The sequence below is a fragment of the Gobio gobio genome, assembly GCF_949357685.1.
Source record: "Gobio gobio genome assembly, chromosome: 23".
NCBI classification, from domain to species: Eukaryota; Metazoa; Chordata; class Actinopteri; order Cypriniformes; family Gobionidae; genus Gobio; species Gobio gobio.
The window spans coordinates 11345497-11370141 of NC_137119.1; the positions used below are offsets into that span (position 1 = coordinate 11345497).

Genomic DNA, 24645 nt, shown 5'->3' on the forward strand with positions numbered 1-24645 from the left:
GCTGGAAAATGTAAGAAAAATGAATGGAAGGAATGGGCTGTCTGACAGAGGGATGGGAAATTTCCTGTCTTTCCTGAGGTCTGTGTATTGATGATCAAAACTAGTGTGTGTGTGTTCTGTGGCCTTTCTCTTGTAGGCCCGTATATATTCTTACGTCATCTAGAACCTCTAGGGTTGCCAGATCCTCCACGTCGTCACACGTTTGACTTTGAGAATTCATGTGGCTGCCTTTTTTGGTGTGGATACGCTCATGCCTGCAACACAAGATTATAGTCTTTGAAAAGCAACCATGAAAGTTAAAATCACATAAATTACTCACACAAATTACCTCGTTGGAATTATTGATGAAGGCATTAAAGATAATGATGAAATAAAAATCAATAGTTATATAAGAATTGCTTTTTTACCCAAGTCATTTGAAGAGCCCGATAACTAATTTCACTCTTTATTTCAAGGTTATTCTACAGCTTTATTTCAAAAGTTACGCAACATAATTATCCCACTGGAGTCAAATAGAGTTTGACCATAGCATGTCATTAAATTAAAAATAGATTCTGTAACAAGCTGTATAAAATGCATTACCGTTCAAAGGTTTGGGGTCAGTAAAATTATTTCCCCCAAAAGAAGTTAATACTTTTATTTACCAAGCATGCATTAAATTGATAAAAAACTTACAGTAAAGACTTTTAAATAGTTTCACAATATTTCAAATAAATTCTAAGAAAATTCAGCTTTGCCATCACAGGAATAAATAACATTAAAAAGACCTATGTATATTAAATTATATGCACACCGATCAGGCATAACATTATGACCACTGACAGGTGAAGTGAATAACACTGATTATTTCTTCATCACCAAGCATAAGGACTTGAGCGAGTTTGACAAGGGCCAAATTGTGATGGCTAGACGACTGGGTAAGAGCATCTCCAAAACTGCAGCTCTTGTGGGGTTTTCCCGGTCTGCAGTGGTCAGTGTCTATCAAAAGTAGTTCAAGGAAGGAACAGTGGTGAACTAGCGACAGGGTCATGGGCGGGGTCATGAGCTCATTGATGCACGTGGGGAGCGAAGGCTGGCCCAGTGTGGTCCGATTAAAAAGACGAGCTACTGTAGCTCAAATTGCTCAAGAAGTTAATGCTGGTTCTGATAGAAAGGTGTCAGAATACACAGTGCATCACAGTTTGTTGCGTATGGGGCTCCACAGCTGCAGATCAGTCAGGGTGCCCATGCTGACCCCTGTCCTACGCCAAAAGTGCCAACAGTGGGCACCTGAGCATCAGAACTGGACCACGAAGCAATTGAAGAAGGTGGCCTGGTCTGATGAATCACATTTTCATTTACATCACGTGGATGGCCAGGTGCGTGTGTGTCGCTTACCTTGGGAACACATGGCACCAGGATGCACTATGGGAAGAAGGCAAGGCGGCGGAGGCAGTGTGATGCTTTGGGCAATGCTCTGCTGGGCAACCTTGGGTCCTGCCATCCATGTGGATGTTACTTTGACATGTACCACCTACCTAAGCATTGTTGCAGACCATGTACACCCTTTCATGGAAACGGTATTCCCTGGAGGCTGTGGCCTCTTTCAGCAGGATAATGCGCCCTGCCACAAAGCAAAAATGGTTCAGCAATGGTTTGAGGAGCACAATGAGTTTGAGGTGTTGACTTGGCCTCCAAATTCCCCGGATCTCAATCCAAGCGAGCATCTGTGGGATGTGCTGAACAAACAAGTCCGATCCATGGAGGCCCCATCTCACAACTTACAGGACTTTAAGGATCTGCTGCTAACATCTTGGTACCAGATACCCCAGCACACCCACCTTCAGGGGTCTTGTGGAGTCCATGCCTCGGCGGGTCAGGGCTGTTTTGGCACCAACACAATATTAGGAAGGTGCTCATAATGTTATGCCTGATCGGTGTATATATATATATATATATATATATATATATATATATATATACACATCTTAATAATTACACTGCCTTAAAAGATACCTTCATGTAGACGACAATTTCCGAATGCGTTGAGGCAAGAAAAAATAAAACTGGTTGAATATGCTAGCAAAGAAATGCTGACTAACCAAACTTTGTTAAAATACTAAATAGTATTATTATTATTAAATATCTCAAACTAGTAATATAGCTGAGCTAGTTTACCAAATATTTGTATTATGTATTTTTATGCTTCTTAAGGCCCTTTCACATTAAACACAAATGATGTTAGCTTAGCAACATGCTAATGGCAAGCCCTCAGAGGCTTCTTATGTGAAACAAGTGTAATCTTAGAAGGTAGCTGCCCATGTAGACAGTAGACAGCAAACATGAACAGAGTTGAATAAAGTCGTAAATAAATACTAGGTAGGCAAATCTATAATGTTGGTCCAAACCATGTATTTACACATTTAACATTTGTGAAAACTCAAGAACACAACATTGGGTACACAATGAACACTTTTGGGAAAATTACATGGGGAGTGGCCACAACACATGGCCAGAGACAGGAAGCTGCTACTGCTACATCCACAGGAAGTAGGGTTGATCTAGCCCATGTGACAGACAATATCTCATACCTGGAATCACTGTCTCTCCTTTCTGTCTTTCCAAGATTGCTTAAATGATAAAAATAAAGTTAATATCTAATGCCTGCTACAGACTGTGCGATTTCGGCAATCCTATAAGATCATTACAATTCACAATGTATGTCATGAATCTATTAAACCTGGGTACGATGATGGCACTTATTGAATCGTAGGCTACAACGCAAGTTAATATAGAAGAATAAAACGTCATCAGCTTGTGCTAGTGGTAAACAAATAGAGCAAGATGAATCACATTTTGCAATTGTGGTTTTTATGCGCGCTGAAAAAAAGAGGAGGAAACGAAAGAGGAGAATATGGCTGCGGTAATGGCTAGGGAAAAGAGGCCAACTTGGCATGCCAATTTTGCAAAGGGAGCTAGAGGGAAGTAGTTTTAAGTTTTAGCGCCATGTTGATCAATTTCACGTTGCATTTTTATTGGCTAGACAGTAGATGTAGGTTGTAGCAGCAAACACACCGTGAGAAGATCATGCTACATTTCTGACAATGTCACAGGCTATCTTTGGTCGCAAGACCGTGACAGTGGTTGTCTTTGACCTCTTACTGTACGACGTAGGACCACCGGTTAGGAGTCTCGACCACAGAAATCGCCATGACTGCTCATCTTTCATCTGGGACAGCCCAAAATCGTACAATGTGTACCGGGCATTAGAGGCATAGCAGTGGTTATGATGGGGGTCTCAGCCCTTCTACTAGTCCAGCCACAATGGCTACACTCTATAAAAAAAAATGGTGCTATATGGCACTAAAAGTGGTTCTTGGCTCGTAATCATAGGGGAACCACTTTTGGTGCCATATAGCACCATATCTTAACAGGTTCTGTATATGATAGCACTGCTATAAAGCACCTCAGTCATCCCAAAGAACCGCTGAAGAACCGCTGAAGAACCCATGAAGCACCAAGATTTGGTGCTGTACAGCACTTAAAGTGGTTCCCCTATGATTACGAGCCAAAGAACCACTTTTAGTGCTATATAGCACAATTGTAGTGGTACTGCAGTCAGCAGAGATCCCATATTTTCATGAAAAATGTTTAAGTAAGTTTTAAAATTATAAGTAATTATAAGTCCAATGACCTCTTCCTGATTAAGTGGGCGGTCCTTAGTCAAATGCAGTGGCCATAGGGCCCAGACCTTATGTCGTCAGGCAAGACTCCTAGAGTTAGAGCTGATATTTATGTCTTACTACCTTGTTTTCTCAATAACGCCGATTTGCTGGTTGAGGTCGATCAGTTCCATCAGCTGCTTCTGCAGCGTCCTCTCTCGGCCCACAATCTGTTTGATGAAGACATGCTGAAGAAGGTCAAGCACATTGGGCCTGAGCTCAAAATCCTTTATCAGACACCTGAAGGGGACACAATCGAAAAATGGAAGAATTTGTGCTGAAATGTCCAAGATGTCACATCAAATGGCAACTGATAAGGGCCAGATCCAGGAAAAACACAAACAAGCAAAAGGTTGTTGAGATTAATTCAGTTACAAACAATGTTCTGGTAAAACAGTAGGAGGTTAATTGGAGTATGACGAGGCATTATGAGAAGCTCTTTATGGGAGTAATTAGCCTTCAAAATCAGTATAGAAAAAAAAAAACTAATACAACTTTTACGACCATTAAACTTTATATTTATGTGCATCATTATGGCAAATACAAATAGAAATACACTTAATCTGTGTTACTCACTTGCATATAAAATCGTTAAAATCATTTGACCAGAGCTCTGGTTGATGTAGGGTGGGTGGAGGATTTCTGTTCAGAGAAAAAAACAACAGATAAATAGCCAAAGATAAGTGTGAGATGAGAAATGAGGAGACAACCACTCATAGCAAATTGATCCCATTAATTTCAAAGGGAAAAGACATTCCTCACTTGATAAGATTATTAGATCACTGCTTAAAATTGTCTGCTGTTTATATGAATCATTTTAATGTCCTTATAAGCACAGACAATTTAACATATAGAAAAAATAAAAATGTCTATATATCAAAATGCATATCTGCATACACTACAAGAGAGACTGCAGCAGATTGTCACCCATGTCTGTAACTAGAAGATTTTAAGTTTAAAGGTCAAATTAATAATAAATAGCGATGTTAAAAATAATAAATATTATACTACAGGGCTGTTGAATGCTTGATTCTGATTGGTTGGCGAGCATTCTAAAGTGTGCAGTAGAGTGCAGTATGTATATATATATATATATATATATATATATATATATATATATATATATATATATATATATATATATATATATATATATATATATATATATATATATATATATATATATATATATATATATATATATATATATATATATACTTCCAGTCAAAAGTTTGGAATCATTAAGATCTTTTCTGCTCACCAAGGCTGCATTTATTTGCTCAAAAATGCAGCAAAAACTGTATTATTGTAAAATATTTTTACAATTTAAAATAACTTTTTTTCTATTAGAATATATTTTAAAATGCAATTTATTAATGTGATTCAAAGCTGGATTTTCAGCATCATTACTCCAATCTTTAGTCAAATGATCCTTCAGAAATCATTCTAATATGCCGATTAGCCTCTCAATAAACATGTATTATTATACTTCTGTTTTGCAGTTATTGACGCTGTTGTTTTCGCTTGTAAATCACTGTTCACAGGCTTGCAATGCTTTTGGCCATATTTTGGTGGGGTGTCCAAAAAGTGTAAGTGCGGTAAGATTTGGAAGTCGGTCCTTCGGATGAGACGTTAAACCAAGGTCCTGACTCTCTGTAGTCATTAAAAATCCCAGGATGTCCTTTGGAAAAAGAGTAGGGGTTTAACCCCGGCATTGGCCCCTGTCCATCATGGCCTCTTAATAAACCCCATATACCGATAGAAAACAGAAAGAAAACAGTAAAATGCTGCAAATCTTTTTTTCTTTCACATGAACGGCAATTTACGCCTTCTCTTGTGCATGCATCTTTATGGCATAATTTTACCTTAGAATAACTGATGTTTTGAAGTGAATGCTATAAGGTGAAAAAGTGTGACAGTTATTGCCAGTCTCCATTATGGTTCTTCTCGAGGCAGAGGTTGCACAAGTGAAACGCCATTTTCAGTAATTGTGTGCTCTTGTGAAAAGCTTTGTCCATGAAGGCTGCCAGAAAGCTTTTCCCTGTACATGTAAATAAGTAAGCAGATAGACACTTAACGGTGTCACGGAGGACCTGACAAGCGTTCCCTGCTGTGGAACAATAGAGCTAATTAGCCATCATTTGGTGTCCTGGTGAAGGGGGCTATTAACAGAGGGAGAGCAGGGTTGAGGAGGTGTACTCCAGCCCAACGGCTACCGCGTCAGGAGCGCGCTCTGTGCCTCTGACAGCGATTAATTACCCTAATGGGGGGGCATACATCTCTGCTTATCACACGCTGCACCCCACACAAACAGCGGGTGTCAATGGAAACGGCAGGAGAAACGCTTGGACTATTAAAATGCATCCTTATCGGAAACACAGCAGCATAAAACAAAAAGATTACAGATGAAAACAACATGCCATCTGCAATTTAAAGCACGACATTCAAAACCCACAAGACAAAAGCAGTGGCATAGGCTGGGATGTGTTTTTTTAGTTGTGGTTACTCATGTGTTATAATGAAAGCACAAAATAATCAATATTTTAAAATGATGGGGTCGGTAATTTGTAATGGTTATAGGAAGTTACCGATGCAAAGCTGAATTTTCAGCATCATTACTCCAGTCTTCAGTCACATGATCCTTCAGAAATCATTGTAATATGCTGATTTGATGCTCAAGAAACATTTCTTATTACCAATGTTGAAAACAGTTGTGCTGCTTCATATTTTTGTGTAAACAGTGATACATCTTTTCAGGATTCTCTTATGAATAATAAGTTCAAAAACAGCATTTATTTGAAACATTATAAATGTCTCCACTTAGTTTTGATCAACTTGCATCCTTGCTAAATGAAAGTATCTTGATGAAAAAATGGCTGCCTTTAATGTTTTTCTATGTTCAAACACATGTGAGCGGGTTATTCAGATTGCGCATCAGCTCTCTCATCGGATGTGTTTACTTCGGTTCAATTTGGCTTTTGTGAATAAAAGCCTAAATTCAACCTGTGCATGATATAAAGCAATGGAGTCTCTTCAGACGTACTTAACCCCTCAATTCATATGGATTAGTTTTACAATCTCTTTATGAACTTTTTGACGCGTCTAAGTAGTATTTGTTTAGGTATCTATGGAGGGGACACAAAGCTCTCAGATTTCATCAAATAGATCTTAATTTGTGTTCCGAAGAGGAATGAAAGTCTTACAGGTTTGGAATGATATGAGGGTGAGTAGTTAATGACAGAATTTTTAGGGAGAACTAACCCTTTAAGCTTCTCTCCACTGGCTAAATGTGTGTATTCCTGAACGTGGTTTGCTTTGTTGGTGGCAGGGGGGGCTGAACACAGACATGTTCCATGGCTCGAGGCTTAGTCTGGTCTAATCTGGGTCACACAAACGTAACACTTAACATGCCATCAGCATGTGCCACTGGCCTAGTGCCGTTCCAACTCTCAAACCCTGCAGTGCCACCGTCATACCAGATCAACTCTGATTCTACCCAAGACAAAATCATTCAACATAAGACACAAGTTCAAATCTGACTTATGCAAACCTGAAACATGACAGCTCTGCAATAAAATGGGGATCTAAAAAAGACACATATGGAGTGGCAATATATAACCAAAAACAAAGACCCAGTTTGATCTAATCTTTTAGATCAATTTTGGATTTAGTAACCAAAAGACCAAATTCTTTCAGAATTAGCAATATAAAAAGGATCTGATTTAAATGAATATTAGAAATATTAAGAAATAGAGGTTGCACTTAATTTTACAGTACATGCACTTTAAGGGCCCTATCATATACCCGGCGCAATGTGTTCAAAAAGTGTTTTTTGCAGACTGTCCTCAAAAAAAAAAACCAGACTCTATGGTTCGTTTTTCAAGCACCTTATTCTGACCTTTATTTACGTTTTTAAGTCATGCGCCCTCTAGCTGGCGTAAAAATAATGACAGTGTCGTGTTACGTCTGTCGTCATGAAATGACGTAAGACTGACGTTACCGATCAAAATGTGTGTTCATATAAATGCAATGTGTGGACTTTTTATCCCCATTTGACACATTTCCATTTAGCGAAAACTATACACCCACCCCACCCCTTAACCTACCCAGTGATTTATATTGCATATACACTTTATGAGCACTTGTGTTCCCTGGGATCGAACCCACGATTGCATGACCACATGATTACATGATGTTGCATTTTGGAATGCTCTATCAATTGAGCTACGCAAAACCCAAAATATGACGCAAATAAAAGGAAACAAAGCATTAAAATGAAAGAGTCCTGTTGTCGATAGGGGCGCTACTATGGTATTTCAAGGAAGTGACAAACGACCTATATAGGCGTATTGGTTGGAGGCCATGTTGGTTTTTTGCTAGTGTCAGCCCGACGTAGTTATCATTTTCACATTTTTTTTTTTTTGTTATTTAAAGGCCGTGTTAGTAATATGCGTTCAGTCTTTCCACTTGCAAATTCCGCCATGTAAATAGCGAATCCACCATGGTGCAAGCGCAACTGGATTTTAAAGGGAATGGGAGATGAGACTCTGATTGGTTTATTGCACGTTACGCCCAAAACACACCCATGACTCAATTAAGAGACAAGGTACAACCCTTTTAGACCATGCCTCTGGCGCGCCGACCATTTTTTCCGTCATTAAACTAGCAAAATAGATTTGGACACGTCCTGAGTGCACCTGCATCGTGAGCTTCAGACCATGTGCTCAGATCGTTAAAATAGGGCCCTCAATGTACTTACAGTGTACTTACACACAAAGAGTAGTGTAAGGTAAGTACATGGGTTAAGTTAAAGGCCCCCTGAAATCAAAAGGTAGTTTTGACAAAGGTTTTTAGAATTTTTTTAGCTTTTAGCTTCTAATCAAATGCTCTCTAGAATCTGAAGCGTCCCGCCCCCTACATTATAAATAGACGCTGAAGCTCTGTCTGAAATCGGTCATTTGTTCACACATTTACTAATTTCTACATGGTGAAAGGCACATAACGCACTATACATGCGACAGGAAACGATTCAGACATGTAATGCTTTCAGTTGAGGCAAATTAAATCTGATTTCACGTTAGTTTCACCGCCGCAGCACACACACATACACACACCAACGGTTCTGGTCTAAAGTTAGACTAGAGACACGAGAGCGCAGCGTGGATCATATGCACGAGCAGGTGCAGACAACAAAACATATCGGACCCATTTAAATTCTGCACAGAATGCTGTATTTCAAAGCGATATGGAGAAGATTATGATGATAAACGGTTAGAGATTAGGAGGAAACTATGGCTTTACCAAACAGAAAGGCTCTGGTCAAACTGTGGTATAAACGAAACACTATTGGCTGTTTCACAAAAGGGGAGGAGCTGCTAACAGCTGGAGCCGTTTCAGGGGAAATTACGTCAACACATTGAATAATGCTGCGCGTTTCAAGGCACTTCAGTGAGCCTTTAAGGTTTAGGGGTAGGTTCAGGGTTAGTACTTAGTATCATTACTACAATAAGTATATAGAATGTTCATGTGAAAAAGGACTGTAAAATAGATATAATATTACAAAATAGATATTAAAAAGAAAAAGAGATTAAAATAAAATAATGTCTTAAATGTCTCATTTTATACATTTAATATACAGTTATATATATATTTTTAAATTCTAAAATAAACCAATACATAATGATTGTATGAATATATACTGTAAATGTAACCTGAAATATAAATATTTTCTGTTCAAAAGTGTTTTTTTTTTTCAAGAAAGAAATACTATTTAGCAAGGTCGCATTAAATTGATCAAATGTGACAGTGAGAATTTTCCTTTTACGTTGTTACAAAAAAAATCAATTTCAAATAAATGCTATTCTTTTGAACATTGCATTCATCAAAGAATCCTGAAAATAAGTATCACGGTTTCCACCAAAATATTGAGCACAACTGTTTTCAACATTGATAATAATAATAAATGTTTCTTGAGCAGCAAATCAGCATATTAGAATGATTTCTGAAGGGTCATGTGACACTAAAGACTGGAGTAATGTTGCAATCAGTTCAAAAAAGTGCAAAAAATCAGGAATAACTGAATAACTTAACATAGAAAACATTTATGTTAAATAATTATTTTAAGCAATAAGATTTCACAATTACAGTTTTTACTGTATTTTTTATCAAATAAATGCAAAAACATTTTAGACCCCGAACTTGAACTGTAGTGTATATCCAAAAATACATGTATATTTCGATATAACTCTTGAGTGAAATATTGTGAGAACATACAAATTTGAGATTATAATGGCTGCGTTCCAGTTTTGTCACATTGCATTGCTCATTCTCAGTCTGGACGGGTGAGGGGTGTAAGGTGTGCTTTTTCTTATAAGCAGGAAAGGGAACATTAGAGAGACCCAACAAAGACAGCCTGCAGTGTGTACATGTGCAGTCAAAAACATTACCACACCGCTCTGTGATGAAGCCCACCACCCCCTCCACTGCTCTGACAGCACAGCGCTCAATGGATGGATGCTGTCTGTGTCTCTGTGTGTGTGTGTGTGTGTGTGTGTGTGTGTGTGTGTGTGTGTGTGTGTGTGTGTGTGTGTGTGTGTGTGTGTGTGTGTGTGTGTGTGTGAGGTGTATTAGAGCACAAAAGTGCTGCACCATCAAGATGACACTAGTGATAAAAGTTTTCTGTTCTGAGCCCGAAAACAGTAAACAATCAAATTTCACCTTCAGACAGGTGGATGCACGATGGAAAGAAAAATAGCTTGGTCTCTTTCTTGTATCCATAAAGATACATGTATTTCAAGAATATGACATACATTAAAGCTGCTCCAACCTCAAAAAAAGAAAAAAAAAAGCCCTAAGAATGAACATATACTGGCTTCCGACAGCTCCAAGGTCCAAATATACAGCAGTGTCATCCATCTCTGAGCTATAATCACAAATTATTCCAAACACTGACACAAACGACCCTGTGGACTGTGAGGTTCCTTTGTATCTGAATATCAAAAAGTGTCATAAATGTACTAAAATGAGAGCGTCACCTTGGAATTTTGAAGAGAGCTCTCATTGGATGAAGTTCAGCGAGAGGTGGGTCTCCATCACCCAGCTCTATGGCCGTGATACCCAGAGACCACACGTCACAGCGCTCGTCATACGTGGAGTCAAGCTGCTGCTCACACGCGATGACCTGGGCAAATACAAACACATTCATTACTGACCTGCAAATATTTATAACGGATCCTGACAGCTGAACATAGTAACCAGAGCACATTAATAACTGCCAAAAAACACTGCCAAAATGGTGAAGTGCATATTATTTGTCATTTGTATATTAAAATTAATTTTCCAGCTTAATAGGCAGATTCAACTACTGTAAGCCACTAGTGAGTACAGAAATCAAACAGTTCCACTTTAACAATTTAAATGCCTATACTTTATATATACATATTTTTATTTTTCTATTTCCGTTTTTTATTTTTTGCTATACATTCTACCACATAATACGTATGTGTATATATATATATATATATATATATATATATATATATATATATATATATATATATATATATATATATATATATATATATATATATATATATATATATATATATATATATATATATATATATATATATATATATATACATATACAATGTATTGTATGTATTTTAATAAAAAATTTAAAACAGAAATAGACAAATATGTCAATAAAAGTTTTTTTCATGTGAAGTGATGGATAAAATTCAGAATTTAAGAATAGATTCCCTTTCAATACATCAGTTGGAATTTGACAGAAAGAATTATAAAAATAAAAATTCAAATACACACACATATATATTATTTTTTGTTAACTAATAACTATATTACTTTATAATTACATAACTGCATAGTGTATATGCTTAATAGTACAGACAATGCACAGGAATATTACACACTCACAAAACATGTCAATTATAAATGTTTATATTCATAAAAATATAGAAATAGAGTTTTGAAAAGACTAAACAGAGGATGAGAGAAATAAAATGAATCTAAAGCAAAAGAGACGCAAATTAAATAACGTTTTTGGTAACACTTTACAATAATGTTTCATTAGTTAACATGAACTTATAATAAACTGCACTTCTACAGCATTTATTAATCTTTGTTCATTTTAATTTCAACATTTACTAATACATTATTAAAATCAAATGTATTTGTTAAAATTAGTTAATGCACTGTGAACAAACAATGAACTGTATTTTTAAATGCAGTAAAAATACAGTAACAAATGTATTGCTCATGGTTAGTTCATGTTAACAAATTAAACTTTATTATAAAGTCTTACCAAGTTTTTCTGTATAAAATGATGAAAAATGCGGTTACACTATTTTAAGGTGTCTTTGTTGAAGTGTAATTATACATTTAAGTGTTGAGTAATAATACGTATTTACATGCAGGTTTAGGTTTGGAATTGAGGTTTGGTTTAGGGTTAATTTGTATGTAATTATGCATAATTTATAGTTATTGCTATAGAAACGACATGTAACATGTATGACAAGGACACTGTAAAATAAATGGCTTATTTAATCATTAAAAGCATTATGTTTACATCCCTTTATTGATCTATAATATTGTATACCAGAGAAAACAGAAAACCAGAGAATGGAATACAGTCTTACCTCAGAATCAGAAACTCTTATAGTGCGTTTAGCATTTAATCCATGCGATAAGTCCAGAGATGAACCCAGAATGTTCCCTGCAGATTTTTAGGAATCTAAAAAGTGCACTAATGATAAATCTCTGTTTGTGTTTTGATTGTATTGACACCTAGAACAAATTGAGGCACGTAAGCCTCTAGCCCTTGAGTCATATGGAAATTTTGGCCTGGACACTCAAAACAACTTGAGAGATGTAGACCTCTTACCCTATCTCATATGGAAATCCTATGGAAAAACTAAGCTAACAAAAACATTTGCAGGCCACAAAGTGACATGCTTTGCAAATGACTTGCCAATGGTCTTACCTCAGGGGCCATCCAGAAAGGTGTTCCGACCGAAGTGTTTCTCCTTAGCCGGGTGTTTGTAAGCTGGGCGGATACTCCTGATGAGAGGAAGAAACACAAACAATGTTTTATGTAAGGCTATTCAAAAAGATTTTTTGTTTTTTAACTGCTGGTTAAGGAATTTATTTGGATCTTTGGAACTTGCTTTTAGCCGAGTGGCAATGGAAACTATTTGAATAGAGATCAAACAAGGTTACAAACAAAAACATGTTCGGTGATCATAGTAACCTAACACTAACCCTTAAACCTTCTGGCTTATAAAGGCCAATAAAGGAAAGGACAAGAAAGGGAAGGGAAGGAAATAAAATAAAAGCAAAGCAAAGGGAATGAAAAGGAAGGAAAGGGTGGTGGTGGCAATGCAATAAAATATAGGAAAGGGCCGAAAAGGAAAAGAAAGGAAGGGTGGTGCTGACAAGGCTATAAAGGAAAGGACAGGAACGGAAATAAAAGGAAAGCAAAGAGAAAGAAAAGGAAGGAAAGGGTGGTGCTGACAAGGCAATAAAGGAAAGGAAAGGAAATAAAAGGAAGGAAAGGGTGGTGCTGACAAGGCAATAAAAGAAAGGACAGGAAAGGAAAAAAATTTAATGAAAGGAAGGGTGGTAATGACAAAGTAATAAAGGAAAGGAAGAGGAAAGGAAAGGAAATAAAAGGAAAGCAAAGCAAAGCAAAGGGAAAGAAAAGGAAGCAAAGGGTGGTGCTGACAAGACAATAAAGGAAAGGAAAGGAAAGGACGGGACAGGAAAGGAAATAAAATAAAAGGAAAGCAAAGCAAAGCAAAGGGAAAGAAAAGGAAGGAAAGGGTGGTGCTGACAAGACAATAAAGGGAAGGAAAGGAAAGGACGGGAAAGGAAATAAAATAAAAGGAAAGCAAAGCAAAGCAAAGGGAAAGAAAAGGAAGGAAAGGGTGGTGCTGACAAGACAATAAAGGAAAGGAAAGAAAAGGAAGGAAAGGGTGGTGCTGACAAGACAATAAAGGAAAGGAAAGAAAAGGAAGGAAAGGGTGGTGCTGACAAGGCAATAAAGGAAAGGAAAGGAAAGGACGGGAAATGAAATAAAATAAAAGGAAAGCAAAGCAAAGCAAAGGGAAAGAAAAGGAAGGAAAGGGTGGTGCTGACAAGACAATAAAGCAAAGGGAAAGAAAAGGAAGGAAAGGGTGGTGCTGACAAGACAATAAAGGAAAGGAAAGAAAAGGAAGGAAAGGGTGGTGCTGACAAGGCAATAAAGGAAAGGAAAGAAAAGGGAAAGAAAAGGAAGGAAAGGGTAATGCTGACAAGGCAATAAAGGAAAGAACAGGATAGCAAAGGAAATTAAAGGAAGGGTGGTGCTGACAAGGAAGGCAATAAAGGAAAGGAAGGAAAGGATGGTGCTGACAAGGCAATAAAGTAAAGTAAAGTAAAGTAAAGTAAAGTAAAGTAAAGTAAAGTAAAGTAAAGTAAAGTAAAGTAAAGTAAAGTAAAGTAAAGTAAAGTAAAGTAAAGTAAAAAAAAAATAAAGGAAAGGGTGGTGCTGACAAGACAATAAAGGGAAGGGAAGGAAAGGAAAGGAAAGGAAAGGAAAGGAAAGGAAAAGAAAGGAAAGGAAAGGAAAGGAAAGGAAAGAAAAGGGAAAGAAAAGGAAGGAAAGGGTGGTGCTGACAAGGCAATAAAGAAAAGAACAGGATAGCAAAGGAAATTAAAGGAAGGGTGGTGCTGACAAGGAAGGCAATAAAGGAAAGGAAGGAAAGGATGGTGCTGACAAGGCAATAAAGTAAAGTAAAGTAAAGTAAAGTAAAGTAAAGTAAAGTAAAGTAAAGTAAAGTAAAGTAAAGTAAAGTAAAGTAAAGTAAAAAAAATAAAGGAAAGGGTGGTGCTGACAAGACAATAAAGGAAAGGAAAGGAAAGGAAAGGAAAGGAAAGGAAAGGAAAGGAAAGGAAAGGAAAGGAAAGGAAAGGAAAGGAAAGGAACGGAAAGGAAAGGAAAGGAAAGGAAAGGAAGGGAAGGGCAGTGCTGTCAAGGCAATAACAAGAGAGTGGTTATTGGGTAACACTTTTGGGTTCAATTCTCACTATTAAGTTGCTTATTAGCAAGCATATTACGAGGATATTGGCTGTTTATTCATACTTATAAAGCAAACATGAATGCTGTATTATGCATGACCATATTCCACATCCCTTAATCCGACCCAATACCTAAACTTAACAACTACCTTACTAACTAACAGTAATTATGAGTTTATTGAGGCAAAAGTCGTAGTTAATAGTTAGTAGTAGTTACTAAATAGTAAGAATTGACCCTAAACTAAAGTGTGACTAGATATTGTTAGGTAGATTTAAATATTATAATGCGGTGACATTAGTGAAATTTCAGCAACATTTTGCAGGCAGAAAAGGTCTATTGTCTATTCCCAATAGTGTAGCAATGAATGAAGCACAACTCAAACAGAAGTCACTTTCAAACCAAGCAGCTTTCTGTTCGTCACCATGCCGAATCCATGTGACCAACTTGAACCCGTTGTGAAATTTGCGCAAGGAAATGTATTGCAAAATTCCCAATCGTATAGATTTGGCTTGTGAAAATTACCGACCAATGGATTGGTAAATGTAACTACACCTTCAGCCAAATTTTTTTTTACTTCACTCTCTTGATGTAAATAGTCTTTTATTTGTTTTATGTTTTCATTTTGCATTTGTGTGTGTGTGTGTGTGTGTGTGTGTGTGTGTGTGTGTGTGTGTGTGTGTAAATTATATTATTTTACAGAAATCCAAGACTCCTACTGACTTATTGTACTTTGGTAGAAGGATTTAAAATCCCACCAACATCAGTTATGTCATCATAATACTTAGATATGAAATCTGGTCTTCTTTCTTAAACTATTTGCATTTTTCTATTTGCTTCTATGTAAATATCTATAGTAAGCAACAGCTAAACCATAACCTAAAACCTATTTACCTAAAATAAATACTAGTCTTTTGACTGGGAAATGCAAATCTAATGTCACAAGTTCAGAGGACAAACTTTTTCCCTGGGAAACAAGACATTACGAAATGGATTTCTGCTGTGAAAAAACATGAAACACAACCACATCCAATTAAAATCTGTTGATCACAAAGAATCTGAAATGTCTAGATTAGAGCCGATTAAACATTTTGTGCTGCTAAAATTAACTATATACACATAAATCTTTTTGAAGGAATCTTCCTTCTATTTCTGATCGGATTAAAGCTTTTGAATCGCCACCCATTCTTGGCGGTATCAAAAAGGATTCCTTGCATTCACAAGACTCACAAACACATTAAATCCCCACTACACCAGAAACAAATACAGAAACATGGATTCAAATATGCTGTGGGCTGAAAATGGACAGCAGACAATAGATGTACTGAAGAACAACAGACAAAAACACACACACCCCACTAAACAGTCTCCTGCGGCTGTTCCCTTTCTGCTACATTAGATCTGCACTGGGCCCCGGGGCCGGTCTTAATAATCATCAGAGATAACACTGCCAATTAGAATATTCATGACAAAGCCACCAAAGCACCCTCCTCCACCCCCCCCACCCCGCCTCCTCTCGCTCTTTTTGTCTAATAATGCAGCTTTTTTCATTCAGATGAGTCAGTGTGGGGGCTTTATCTGCTCAGCAAAGCGTGAGCCCCTTCACACGGATAACGCATTAGCCCTGCGTGACTTTGAGCCTGCTCTGAGACGTGGGCATGTGGAACCCCAGCATACAGCCGCGGTCCGACAGCCACCCACTCGCCGTGCCTCCATTTCTGACAGTGGGAGACAGATATCGCCCTGAGCACGTCTCTGGCCAAGCACTCAACAAATGCACTCTTTTTGGAAAAAATAGGTTGACAGGGTAAACTGAGTGACGTTCAAGTGAGGTTTGTGTGGTTTAGAGTAGCAAGAGAATGGAACAATGTCAATATCCTGTTTTCATAATAGGTTTTGGTTGACGCATCAAGCAATACATTCTCAAAAAAGAAAAAGAAAAATGAGCCAGATTTACAGATAACAGCTTGCACCAGGGCAAACCCTCTTTTGGCATAAAAAAAATACTGTTAGGATTTAAAGGTAGGGTAGGTAGGATTTGGTTAAAAAACTTTTTTTCCAAATTTGTTGAAACTTTCTTTATATATCAATACATAATTAAAATGTAAGTACTCTGAAAAAGAAAGTATGAAAATTGAGTGTCTGTAGACCTCTCACGACTGTTTTAAAGACAGCTCATTATTTCCATTCACTCCACCTTCTCCCTTCTGGACTCTTTCCAAAGCCACGCCCCCATAACACATTAACGCGCCACGCCGTCAGCTCAGCTGAAAGGCGCATTATTTACCTGAGGCGAGCGGAGAAGAAGTGCATGTAGTGACATCATGTCAGAATCACATGTAATAAAAAATCTAACTTTATCATTATGAATATAAACAAATAAGATGTATTTTAGTACTCACTATCAAGCGAGAATACCGATACTGGTAAAGTTTAAAATACACACACAACACGTCTACGACACACAGATACAAGATAAAAGCATCAGTAAACATTGGTAGAGAATATAAAAACAAACCGCGGGAATAAACGTGCAGGTAAAGTTCCAGGTGAACATGGTAAAAGAGTTTAGACAGAGGGTAGTAGCTAAAGCTAACTTAGCTCTAAAAAAAGTTCCTGGATGCGGTGTACTAGCTTTTACACATGCATTTTGTTATCTAAATTTACATTTTGCGAAATTCAACACGACAGCGATCAACTTGAGCTAAGCATATTGAGTATTTATCATCTCTACTAATGGTTCACTAAGTGTATAACATTGTAACTTTATGCTAAGTAATGTTATGTTAGCTATATTAGGCAGCTATGTGTGCTAGTGAGACATGCTTCATGAAAACATAAACCAAAAAAATGTATAATCAAAATGAAAGATTACCTGTCCAGCATAAATACAGCCTAATGAACTCAAATCAAACGGGTGCGCCAGGGTTGCCATGTTTTCACAACAAAATCCGCCCAATTGCTACTCAAAACTAGCCCAAAACAAGCCCAATCGTGTTTCTTCGGTAAAAATCGCATTTGGGGGGTAAAATATGTGCCTTTTTGGTAGGGCTGCCTGCTAAAATTCGCAAATCCCGGGGCAAAATATCACTTAATTGGGGTTGCTTCAACCCGCGGACATGAAAAACAGCCCGCGGCAACAGTGTTTGAAGTAGCCCGACTTGGCAACACTGGGGTGCGCGCATGTGGGCAGATCCTGGAGCAAAAGCGGTGGTAGCCATGGTAGCGAGAGAGAGTTACAGTTGCCCAAGCCAATCACTTGTTTCGGCCCGAACGAAAATAATGAGCGGTGTTTATTGCAGATTAAAAAGTCTAGAGTCACTCGATTTATATACTCTCTTTTTCTGAGTACTTACATTTTAATTATGTATTGACATATAAAGAAAGTTTAAACAAATTTGGACAAAAGTGTTTTAAATCATTCTTACCTACCCTACCTTTAATAAAGACACGCAGGAAAAAATTGTTCTGAAAAGGCGTTATTTGTGCGGCTGACCTTATTGCATACATTTGTAGGAGTTTCCCTTTCACACACAACATTTATGGGAGGGGAGAATTTAAATGAATTATGCAAGGTCATTTACTAAGGTTTATGCTAGTCAATTTACTGGTGTTTGCGGCATTATTTAAAGCCCCCAAAAAAGCATGTCTTAAACCAGACCAAATTTGCACTGCTCTTGGTAGATTGCGTTGGTGATGGAAATTATCCAGCTGCATCTGTGTTCTTTAATTTGCACGTTGTCAGTAGATCACGCGCAGAACTTTCCACTTCCATCGGTGCTTTCATGGGATTGCGCTCTCACTTGCCATGTTTAGTAAATCTGTTGGGGGGGGGGGGGGGGGTCTAACTTCTAACAAGGTTATACAGATTATATAATCTATGACAACATGGATAGTTGCAATACTGAATGCTAATTGGTCAATATTGTGTTCTGAGTTCAAACTAGCAAGGTCAAATGTTGAAAAAGGTGTAGGATTTATTTTGAAATAATTTTCACTCAGAAATGGTTAAATTCCACAAATAATTACATAGAAACGGCAAGTGACATACTGAATTATAGTAATTGTGAAAATTTTGTAGAAAAATATAAAGACTGAAATAGTATTTTTGTCTAAAACATACTCCCATAATCTTTCTTTTATTTACACCACAAAAATTTAAGTCGGCATGAAATGAAACTTCACCCTGGCTATTTAAAAAAAATATGTTATTGATTTTATAGTCAACAATTCATTCATGTATATGTTTAATTATTTTATATTTTTTGACCTTGTTATGTTTAATCAAAATGTCATAACTTGATCTTCCGGTGCAAACTACTTCCCTCCATTGATATTGGACTTCTCCAATCATTTAGTCTGCTTAAAAGGTACGGTACGCAAATTCAGACTGGCTAGCAATAGCAAGCTAGCTTTGAATACATAAGATCCCACCTTCCCTTCAGAGCATCTCCAAAGCCACACCTCCTCCAAAACACATGAATGCGCAAAGCCAGAGCAGATTCTGCACAGCGTCACGAGAGACAGCGTTAAAATTACCTAATGTCTCAAAGCACATAACATTACAATAATAATGAACGTAAACAACTTAAAGAACTCTTGTACCACCTGACTGCTGCAGATTCATTTTGCAGTTGATAGTGTTGTCAGAGAAACACATAATTCTGAGAACGGGTAGCCATCTCGTAATTACGGTTAAGTCACAGAGTGAACTTAAGTGAACACACTGTAACAGGGGGCTGCTGTTTTTTTGTGGCACTCTGTGACTTCAATGCAATGATTGGACAATTCCACAGAGGATACACTATATAGCAAAAAGAAATGGGACACCCCTCCAAATCATTGAATTCAGGTGTTCCAATCTCTTCCATAGCCACAGGTGTATAAAATCAAGCACCTAGACATGCAGACTGCTTCTACAAACATTTTTGTGAAAGAATGGGTTGCTCTCAGGAGCTCAGTAAATTCAAGTGTGCTACCATGATAGGTTATCACCTGTGCAATCCATTTGTGAAAATTCCTCACTACTAAATATTCCATGGTCAACTGTTAGTGGTATTATAACAAAGTGGAAGCAATTGGGAGCAACAGCAACTCAGCCATGAAATGGTAGGTAACGTAAAATCACAGAGCGGGGTCACCGCATGCTGAGGTGCACAGTGCGCAGAAGTCGCCAACTTTCTGCAGAGTCAATTGCTACAGACCTCCAAACTTTGTGTAGCCTTCAGATTAGCTCAAGAACAGTGCGTAGAGAGCTTCATGGAATGGGTTTCCATGGCAAAGTAGCTGCGGCTGAGCAGCTGCATCCAAGCCATACATCTCCAAGTGCAATGCAAAGCAGTGGATGCAGTGGTGTAAAGGGATTATGGTGTGGGGTTGTTTTTCAGGGGTTGCGCTTGGTCCCTTAATTCCAGTGAAAGGAACTCTTAATGCTTCAGCATACCAAGACATTTTGGACAATTTCATGTCCCAACTTTGTGGGAAAAGTTTGGGGATGGCCCCTTCCTGTTCTAACATGACTGTGCACCAGTGCACAAAGCAAGGCCCATAAAGACATGGAAGAGCGAGTTTGGTGTGGAGAAATTTGACTGGCCTGCACAAAGTCCTGACCTTAACCAGATAGAACACCTTTGGAATGAATTAGAGCGGAGACTGCAAGCCAGGCCTTCTTGTCCAACATCAGTGCCTGACCTCACAAATGTGCTTCTAGAAGAATGGTCAAAAATTCTCATAAACACACTCCTAAACCTTGTGGAAAGCCTTCCCAGAAGAGTTGAAGCTGTTATAGCTGCAAAGGGTGGGCCAACTCCATATTAAACACTACGGATTAAAAATGGGATGTCATCATGTGCATATAAAGGCAGACATCCCAAAACTTTTGGTAATATAGTGTACAGTTTTTTTTATATATATTTAGACCACATCTATTATTGATTGATATCAGGATGTGAAGAGAGTTTTCAAACAGTCTAACAAAAAACATTGCCTACCCTACCTTTAAACCCGGCCCTTTACTCACAATTGATTGCACGCTGATGCTCTCATTTAGAACATTTAGAAGGATGTGCTGTTTGGTGAATATAGTCATAGCTAAAGTGGTTCACACTGCATGTCGAGCCTAATAACGTTTAACTGTGACTATATTCAAAATATAACACCGCCTCTCATACCTGAATGCCGAATTACCCATATTGATAGTCCAAATTAATGTTTCAGACTTTGATAACATTAGCTAACAAGCTTGTTGACAACATAATAATCTGGTAAATGGAAGATGATGTATTTTTATATCATATTTTTAAGATATAATTGGCATACAAAAGATGCCAGTCAGTTCTTTAGGTTTATGACTATTTTTAGCAGCTTAGCACAAAGTGTGCTTGTTCTACTCCATATGAGCACAGTGTCCTTCAAGCCCTCTCTGAAATTAAGGCAGTGTACATGATTTGCTTATTAAGCTTAAATAAATTATATTCAAATTGTGAATTATTTATTTGACTTTCTTTCCTGCCTTGATATATATATATATATTAGGGATGTCCCGATCAGGTTTTCGAGTCATTTGATTTTGAGTATCTACCGATACCGAGTCCCGATCTGATACTTCTATAATATATAAAAAAAGAATAAAGAAGAGCGAAAAAACAGATCCAGGATGTTCCTTATTTTTTATTTAATTCACCTTATTTAACCAATAGCGTCTCTGCAACAAAGTGATGTCATGCAGCATGCGTTGCTTTTTCTGTGTGGAGTCAAAAGGGTCTAACTCTGTGCACCCGCATAACTATAGATGTGTAAAAAAATCATGAGAATATATATACATATATATCCGAGTCCTGATCGGGAGGTAATGTCTGATTCCGATCGAGTCTGAAACCACGAGAACGGGCCCGATTTCCGATCACGTGATCGGATCTGGACATCCCTAATATATATATATACAATGGCAAGAAAAAGTATGTGATCCGCTTGCAGAATCTGTGAAAATTTTAATAATTTTAACTAATAAAAAAAAAGGAATCATACAAAATGCATGTTATTTTTTATTTAGTACTGTCCTGAATAAGATATTTTACATAAAAATGTTTACATATGGTCCACAAGGCAAAAAAATAGCTGAATTTATTCAAATAATCCCGTTCAAAAGTTTATGAACCATTAATTCTCAATACCGTGTGTCGTTCCCTGGATGACCCACGGCTGTTTGTTTTGTTTTTTGTGATGGTTGTTCAAGAGTCCCTTGTTTGTCCTGAGCAGTTAAACTGCCCAATGTTCTTCAGAAAAATCCTCCAGGTCCTGCACAGTCTTCAGTTTTCCAGCATCTTTTGCATATTTGAACCCTCTCCAGCAGGAACTGTATGATTTTGAGATCCATCTTTTCACAATGAGGACAATTGAGGGACTCAAACACAACAACTAAAAAGGTTCAAACATTCACTGATGCTCCAGAAGGAAACACAACGCATTAAGGGAAGCGGGGGGTTAAAACTTATTGAATTTGAAGATCAAGGTAAATTGTACTCAATTTGTCTTCTGGGAAACATGTAAGTATCTTCTGTTGCTTCTGAAGGGCAGTACTAAATGAAAAAAAAAAAAGATATTTAATCAAAATAAGAAACATTTGGACATCTTCATCCTGTTCTTAATGCATCATATTTCCTTCTGGAGCATCCTTTTTTAGTAGTTGTGTTTGAGTCCCTCAATTGTCCTCAGTGTGAAAAGAGGAATCTCAAAATCATACAGTCCCTGCTGGAGAGGGTTCAAATATGCAAAAGATGCTGAAAAAACGTCTCGGGTAATGATTATAACCCTTGTTGCCCGAGAAGGGGAACGAGACACTGCGTCATCGTGACGACACTTTGGGGAACGGCCCTCGCGTAAAGTGTCTGAAGAAACAGTAGAATCAGCCCAATCCGATTGGTGTTGTGTGATGACGTTGTATGTGACGGCATACCCGGAAGATACAAAGAGACGTCTGAACACAACAGAGATAGCGTTCTTGCGATGAAGCGAGCACTCTGATAATTGGGTGGACACGAGACGCACTGTCTCGTTCCCCTTCTCGGGGAACAAGGGTTATAGTCATAACCCGAGACGCCAATCATACCCACCCAGTGTGAAGCTGGATACCAGGCACAACCAGGGGGCGAGCACTCTAGCGCCAGGTGTCTCAGGCAGATGCAGACTGTAGTAATGAATGTAGGTGTGCGGGGTGGCCCACCCAGCAGCCTCACAGATCTCTTGCATAGAGGCCCCAGAAATGAGGCCACAGAGGAGGCCATGCCCCTGGTAGAATGGGCCCTCACGGCTAACGGTGAAGGCAAATTGCGCACCTGATAAGCCGTGGCTATAGCCTGGACAATCCAGTTACTGATTGTCTGTTTTGACGCAGGCAGCCCCTTCTTGGGTGAACCAAAACACACCAAGGAACTGAGGAAAAGTTACTCTCATTCACTGCTATAGGAGAAGAAGAATTGGCTAAAATCATCAAATCAACAACATGTATGCTCGACCCTATACCAACTAAGCTACTGAAAGAGATGCTTCCAGAGGTCATAGATCCTCTTCTTAATATCATTGATTCATCTTTGTCATTAGGATATGTACCGAAAACTTTTAAGTTGGCTATTATTAAACCACTTATTAAAAAACGCAACTTGATTCTACAGAATTAGTCAATTACAGGCCAATCTCAAATCTACCCTTTCTGTCAAAAATACTACAAAAGGCAGTGTCCTCACAACTATGCTCCTTTTTTGAAAGAAATGGTATCTGTGAGGATTTCCAGTCAGAATTTAGATGGTATCATAGTACTGAGACTGCTCTCATCAGAGTTACAAATGATTTACTCTTATCATCCGATCGTGGTTGTATCTCTCTATTAGTATTACTCGATCTTAGCGCTGCATTTGATCCTATCGACCACATTTTTTGAATAGACTTTTATGAATTGCCAATTATGTGGAATTGCATTGGCATGGTTTAAATCATACTTATCTGACCGTTATCAGTTTGTAGCAGTAAATGAAGAGATGTCACACCGATCACAGCTCTATATTTCTTCATGCCCTGATGAAACTTACCAATTCACAAGATTAACGGAATGCATATCTGATATAGAAAATTGGATGACTAGTAATTTCCTGCAACTTAATTCAGAAAAAAACTTAATTTTTAATTATTGGACAAAAAAGCTCCACAAGTAGTAACCTAGAATACTGTCTAACACTTGATGGCTGCTCTGTCAAGTCCTCCTTGTCAGTGAGGAACCTGGGTGTGCTCTTTGATACCAATCTTTAATTTGAAAGCCACGTTTCTTGCATCTGTAAAACTGCATTCTACCATCTTAAAAATATATCTAAATTAAGGCATATGCTTTCAATGCAAAATGCTGAACAGTTAGTTCATGCGTTTATGACCTCAAGGCTAGATTATTGTAATGCTCTACTGGGTGGTTGCCCTGCTCGCTTAATAAACAAACTCCAGCTGGTCCAAAACACAGCAGCTCGAGTTGTTACAAGAACCAGGAAGTATGACCATATTAGCCCAGTTCTGTCAACACTGCACTAGCTTCCTATTAAACATTGCATACATTTTAAAATCTTGCTTATTACCTACAAAGCACTAAATAGTTTAGCTCCCCAACACATTATACTCCATCACGTCTACACTCTAAACTCTGGCCAGTTGATAATACCTAGAATATCAAAATCAACGGCAGGCGGTCGATCCTTTTCCTATTTAGCACCTAAACTCTGGAACAGTCTTCCTAGCTTTGTTCGGGAAGCAGACACACTCTGACTCACAATTAGACACAATTAGACTCCCCCAGAAATTGCCTCATCGACACGGCATCCTCAATAAACCCGT

General features: G+C 37.9%; 1 protein-coding gene across 1 annotated transcript in view; it reads right to left on the bottom strand.

Moving 5' to 3' along the window:
• myo3a (myosin IIIA) overlaps nucleotides 1-24645 on the bottom strand; it is a 122008-nt gene that overhangs the window by 51141 nt on the left and 46222 nt on the right. Inside the window, exons 6-11 of the mRNA XM_079806740.1 lie at nucleotides 12703-12779; nucleotides 10736-10881; nucleotides 4278-4343; nucleotides 3786-3941; nucleotides 2571-2609; nucleotides 155-254 (exon numbers count right to left, since the gene is read on the bottom strand). Coding sequence (XP_079662866.1) covers nucleotides 155-254; nucleotides 2571-2609; nucleotides 3786-3941; nucleotides 4278-4343; nucleotides 10736-10881; nucleotides 12703-12779 — 584 coding nt within the window. The remainder of the gene's footprint in view (nucleotides 1-154; nucleotides 255-2570; nucleotides 2610-3785; nucleotides 3942-4277; nucleotides 4344-10735; nucleotides 10882-12702; nucleotides 12780-24645) is intronic.